General features: G+C 52.2%; 1 protein-coding gene and 1 long non-coding RNA gene across 2 annotated transcripts in view; both read right to left on the bottom strand.

The window, feature by feature from the left end:
• Nucleotides 1–461, bottom strand: part of TSPAN10 (tetraspanin 10) — a 3,814-nt gene extending 3,353 nt beyond the window's left edge. The window contains exon 1 of the mRNA XM_024761148.1: nucleotides 426–461. Coding sequence (XP_024616916.1) covers nucleotides 426–461 — 36 coding nt within the window. The remainder of the gene's footprint in view (nucleotides 1–425) is intronic.
• Nucleotides 462–4,305: 3,844 nt separating this feature from the next.
• LOC112410472 (uncharacterized) lies at nucleotides 4,306–5,968 on the bottom strand. The gene is made up of 3 exons (XR_003005434.1): nucleotides 5,756–5,968; nucleotides 5,216–5,314; nucleotides 4,306–4,356 (listed from the first exon to the last, which is right to left on the bottom strand). It is a non-coding gene; the product is annotated as an uncharacterized LOC112410472 (long non-coding RNA).
• Nucleotides 5,969–6,016: the final 48 nt, after the last annotated feature.

The raw sequence follows: 6,016 nt of genomic DNA, 5'->3' as shown, positions 1-6,016 counted from the left end.
AAGCCTGACAGATTTCCTGTGCAGGGGCCATACCAGGCTGAGCGGACGGCAGCCTCAAGGAGGGGGCAACAGGGAGGTGAGAAGGCGGGGCACGTCACATGTGGGTGGGGGACAGGGAAGATGTGAGGGTGGCCTGATGGCCCTGGTGGGCACCATCCCCTGGGTGTGCGCTTTCCTTGGGGTGTGGACACACCCCATGCCGTGCCAAACACAAGGGCAAGGGCGGGTCACCTTTCAGAGTCTGAACAGGGCGCTGGGGGAGGTTAAGGCACCTGATTAATAAAGCCCCACCCCGATCTTAGCAGCCCCTCCTGAGCACCCACCTCCTGGCTAGCCCCAGCACACAACATGGCTCTGGTGGGCCAGGGTGGGGAGAACCCAGCAGGGACATCGCCAACCCCGGCAGGCCTCCAGGCACTGCTTACCTGGGACAGCAGGGGGCTCCTTTCCCCCTCCTCCATCCTCCCCCAGGACAAGTGTGCTGGTCCCCCGCTGGCCTCTCTGGCTGGGACACCAGGGCTGGTGCTGCCTGTGCCTCCGGCTGCTCTGTGAGCTGTGAGCCCCACCGGGACTTCGCAGTCACGATCGGATCATGTGAGGAGTCATAGTTTAGGGCTTAAGACAGCCTCTGCTTGTTGAGATGCAAAGGATCCTTCTTGAGCCCAGATTCTTGGCCTCACTCTGTGCAGGCATGACGTGGGTGGGGCTGTCAGGGGGCAGGCCTCATGGGCATCACCACAGGGCCCCAGCGTGGGCCTCAGCCTGGCGGGTCCAGTGGTGCCCCTCAGCTCAGCCCGAAGATCAGACCCTGGCTCCCAGTAACAGCCTGGGAGAACTGCCCACAGCTAAATGCCAGTTTATTCCGATTTATTCACTGCAAGAAAGAAGTTTTATGTATATATATGCATATACATACATATATGTGTATGTATATATATACGTATATATATATTTTTAATTTTTATTTAATTTTATTTTTGGCTGCATTGGGTCTTTGTTGTTGCGCGCAGGCTTTCTCTAGTTGCGGCAAGCAGGGGCTACTGCTCGTTGTGGTGCGTGGGCTTGTCGTTTCAGTGGCTTCTCTTGTTGTGGAGTATGGGCTCTAGGTGTGCAGACTTCAGCAGTTGTGGCTCGCGGGCTCTAGAGCGCAGGCTCAGTAGTTGTGGCACACAGGCTTAGTTGATCTGCAGCATGTGGGATCTTCCCGGACCAGGGATCGAACTTGTGTTCCCTGCATTGGCAGGTGGATTCTTAACTACTGCGCCACCAGGGAAGTCCCTATATATGTATATTTGAAGTGCCTTTATTTTTTTAAAGAATTTATTTATTTATTTTTGGCTGCATCGGGTCTTAGTTGTGGCCTGCAGGCTCCAGGGCGTGTGGGCTCTGTAGTTGGCGGCACGCAGGCTCTCTAACTGAGGTGCACGAGTTCAGTAGCTGTGGCGTGGGCTTAGTTGCCCCACAGCATGTGGGATCTTAGTTCGCTGACCAGGGATCGAACCCGCGTCCCCTGCATTGTAAGGCGGATTCTTTACCACTGGACCACCAGGGAAGTCCCCCTTTGTTTATTTATTTATTTTTCAATCACTGGCTAGATCACATCCTTCCTGGTTTTGAGGTGGCTGGGATCCCCCACCCTCTGAGCTTCTCAGGAGTAGGACTTTGTCACGGTTAGTATTGTACCCTAGTGCTTGGAGAGACCCCAGCCATGCAGCTGCCACCTCTGCAGGCAGAGATGTGCTCCAGGCTCTCTGACCCTGCATTGTCTGCCCTTTCACCCTGGCTTGGATGCGGTAGAAAGACTGGCTCAGAGCAGACCCCTACCAGCCAACAACTCTGGAAGACCTTGGGCACGCACTCCCACACCTCCTGGGTACTGCTTGTGGAGTCCGTGAGGCTATGACGTGCGTTGACGCTGCTGTTGGCTTCTGGGGCCAGAGGCCGTGGTGGGGTCAGAGGCTGCCAGGGGCCCCTCTGCAAATACGTGTGCGTGGCAGGAAAAAGGGTGGCCTCCGGGGTATGTGTGTGCCGCATCCCATCTCCACCATCCTCCCCACTCCCTTTCTCAGCTTCTTCTGTTTGATGTTTAAGCCCAGCCTTTTTTCCTCCATTTAGTCACCATTTTACAATCCAGCCACATGGGCTGCTTGCTGGGCCTGAAACGCCTTGCACTTGTGTGCCCTGGCCTATGCCATCCCCTGAAATCTCCTCCTGGTGTTCAGTTCCAGAGTAGTACAGCCGAGGGAACACTTTTCATTTTTATTCGCTTCATTTGTCTGTGTTCTTGCTTTGGGTCCCCCACTAGCTTCTCCCAGAACAACCACCCCACGGAGCCCAGCCTACACTCCGGCAGAGGGCCAGCTGAGTTTTAAGCCCCTGAATGAGGAGAGTTCGTTAACACAGCATTATTGTGAGCACAGATGACTGACACTGGGTTTATTCTCTGTCAGGGACTGTTCTGAGCCCTACAACAGTGAGGAAACCTGACAATCCCCCGTCATAAGGTGCTTACATTTGAGTACAGGGGAAGTCACAGAGTAAGCAAAGAAACCAGTAAATATATGCTATTTTATAAGGTCATGAGTGTTAGGAAGCAAGGAAAGGAAATGGCTGGTGGAGGGTGTTGTCTTATATCAGGTGATCAGAGAGGCCTCACTGTAGGAAAATGTTTGGTTCCTAGGTATACGCCCAAAAGGATTGAAAACAGGGACTCACACAAATACATGGATATACACGTTCACAGCAGCCAAAAGGTGGAAACAACCCGGGTGTCCATCAATGAAGAATGGATGAACAAAACGTGCTCCATCCATACCGTGGATTATTCAGCCATAAAATGGAAAGAAGTTCTAACACAGGCTATAACATGGATGAACCTTGAAAACATGGTGCTCAGTGAAAGAAGCCAGACACAAAAAGTCCACGTACAGTACGATTCCACTTATATAAAATGTTCAGAATAGGTAAAGCCATAGAGACAGAAGGTAGATTAGTGGTTGCCAGTGGCTAGGGGAGGGGGAAATGGCGGCTAATGCTGAAGGAGTGTAGGGCTTCCTTCCGGGAGTGATGAAAATACTTTAGGACTAGATAGAGGAGGTGGTTGTACAACACTGGGAATGTACTACATGATACTGAGTTTTTCCCTTTAAAATGGTTAACTGTATGTTCTGTGAATTTCATATCGTTTTACAAAAAGAGAAGAAGAGGGCTGAGAAGAAGCTGAAGGAAAAGAGGGAACGAGGGACTTCCCTGGTGGCCCAGTGGTTAAGACTCCACACTTCCAGTGCAGGCGGCGCGGGTTCAATCCACAGTCAAGGAACTACAATCCCACACGCCGAATGGCGTGGCCAAGAAGAAAAAAAAAAAGAAAAGAGGGAACGAACCTCGTGGATTTTCTCAGGTCAGGGTCCCTGCGAGGCCAACCCTGGTCACTGGGGAGTGTCTCAGGATCCAGACCCAGGAAGGAAACAGCATTGTGCTGGTGGAGGGAGAAGGCGAGCTGTCAGGCAATCTCAACAAAGTCCTTGGTGATCCCCGCAGCTCGGATAGCCTGCAGAGTCATCCCAGATTGAGACATGGGTATGCGCCTTGACAGCCATCCACTGTTATTGGGCATGAGCTGCCTGGGGAAGGGACCGTGATCTGGAGTGAGCACAGTCCCCGAAGGGGAGCTCAGCCAGGGCTGCCAGCAACTTCAGTCTGAGGGCAGTGCACTTGGCACACACTGTAACTGAATGTGGGGTCCAGCTGCTCGCTGCTCAAAAGCCAATAAAGAGGTAAGGCTGGTGGAAAGGAAAGTTTGCTTTATTTCTGAGGCTGGCAATTGCGGGGTCCGGGGAAGGGGAAGGGCAGACTCCTGTCCAAAGGCCGACTCCCCTCCACTGACAAGCAGTGGGCAAGAGCTTTTATAGATGGAGGGAGGGGGCTACATGCAGAGACAACACAGTCAGCTGACGGTCATCTTGAAATTGGTCCTTGGCGGTCTGACCAGCGTCATCTCGATTGTTTTAAGTACAGTTAATCTTCAGTTCCAGGGGCAGTTTGTTCCCATTTCCATGAAGCCAGTTCTCAGAATTGTGGCAGCTTCTGTCATGGCTACCGTCTGGTCATCATGTAGTTAACTTCTTCCACCTGGTGGGGGTTTCAGTACCTATAAAACAGCTCACGTGGGCTTCCCTGGTGGCGCAGTGGTTGAGAGTCCGCCTGCCGATGCAGGCGACATGGGTTCGTGCCCCGGTCCGGGAAGATCCCACGTGCCGTGGAGCGGCTAGGCCCGTGAGCCATGGCCGCTGAAGCCTGTGCGTCCGGAGACTGTGCTCCGCAATGGGAGAGGCCACAACAGTGAGAGACCGTGTACTGCAAAAAAAACCAAAATAACAGCTCACAGGACACGGCTCAGAATACTATCTATAGCCCTTGAGGTAGAACTAAAGGTCCTTGACTTTGCTTACTGACTTAAACTATTATTGTTTTGTCCCCTTTGACTATTTTCCTTTGTTTCTGTATTTTCTCATTTCTCTGATTAAACTTATTCTTTGGCTAAAGTTTTTCCACAGACAAAAGGCAGGCAGAAGACATGGGGGGCATAGACCATAGAGTCCTGTTCTGTTTCAACACTAGGCTGACGTGTGCAGGAAGAGCGCTTCAGGCCTGTAAAGTACCTTAGGTGGGAGCAAGCCTGGAAAGTTTGAAGAAGGATGGCTGTTCGAATTTTGCTCCAAGTGAGATGGGGAGATGACAGGTGTTGAGTAATGTGCATTCCGACCTGACTCACGCTTTAAAAGGACCACTCAGGCTGCTGTGCTGCAGGCGGAAGGTCAGGGCAAGGACGGGAGCTGGAGGTCAGGCCTTGTGCAGCCAAACTGTGTCTCGTCCCTTCCTCAAAGGGGACACGCCCAGCCTCATCAGTTACCGCAATCAGGCTCCAAAGCCAGGCTCTCTGGGAGATGGTCATCACCTCTCAGGCCCCATCTCAGCCTTGTTCTGATATAGAGTAGCCTCCAGATGAAATCATAGTTACCACTACCGTTATGGGCCGAACTGTGTCCCCCCAAATTTATATATTGAAGTCCCAACCCCAGCACCTCAGAATGAGACTTAGAGGTAGGGCCTTTAAAGAGGCAATTAACTTAAAATCAGGTCATTAGGGTGGGCCATCCTCCAATGACCTTATAAGAAAAGGAAAATGGGACTCAGAGAGACACCAGGGATGCACCTGTACAGAGGGAAGACACAGGAGGAAGGCAGCTGTCTGCAAGCCAAGGAGAGAGGCCTCAGAAGAAACCAAACCGGCTGTCCCCCGATCTCAGACTTCCTGCGGGGAGAGGAAATGAGAGTAACAACCTCCTAACTGTTTTCAACACAGGAGACAAACACAATCTGAAATTGAATCATGGGATTAAAAAACATAGTTTAGCCTCTTAGAGGTTTTCGTAACTTTTTTTTCATAATCATAGGCAAGGTCAGCTACGAAATGTGCAGCGCCCAGTGCAAAATAAAAATGTGGAGCTCCTTGCTGAAAACTATTAAAGATTGCAAGACGGTGACGGCAGAGCATTGAATCAAGTGTGAGGCCATTCGGAGCCACACACGTGGGTGCCCATGAAGCTGGCCCTGGGGGCAATTTTAGGATATTGTATCTCCGTGGCAAAGAAGTATTTATCTAAAATGTGGTCGAAATTCATTCGTTTCTCTTATGTTAGATTCAGGGAAAATGCCTTCTTAAAAAATACATATCATGAAGGTATGATGTCACCTTCCCGAAGCTATTTCTCCATTTCCGTGGGACCAGCGAGGCGCTGGGAATGTCCAATCCGAGCCCGCCGACCGCTCTCCTTGGCGAGACGCGCGTTCGTGCTTCCCTCCCAGCTTCTCTGCAGCGTCTCTCCACCGCGTGGCCAGCCGGGGTCGCCCCTCCGCGGGGAGCCCGGCGCGGGGCTGCCCTGCGCAGGCGCGGACCGTTGGTGGGGCCGGAACCTGGTTGAGCGGCCGGAACCCGGTTGCGCGGTCGCGCGGC

This window comes from Neophocaena asiaeorientalis, unplaced genomic scaffold (assembly GCF_003031525.2).
Source record: "Neophocaena asiaeorientalis asiaeorientalis breed wild unplaced genomic scaffold, Neophocaena_asiaeorientalis_V1.1 scaffold30, whole genome shotgun sequence".
NCBI lineage: Eukaryota > Metazoa > Chordata > Mammalia > Artiodactyla > Phocoenidae > Neophocaena > Neophocaena asiaeorientalis.
The sequence above is the reverse complement of the archived record's forward strand: the minus strand, read 5'-3'. Positions and strand labels throughout refer to the sequence as shown.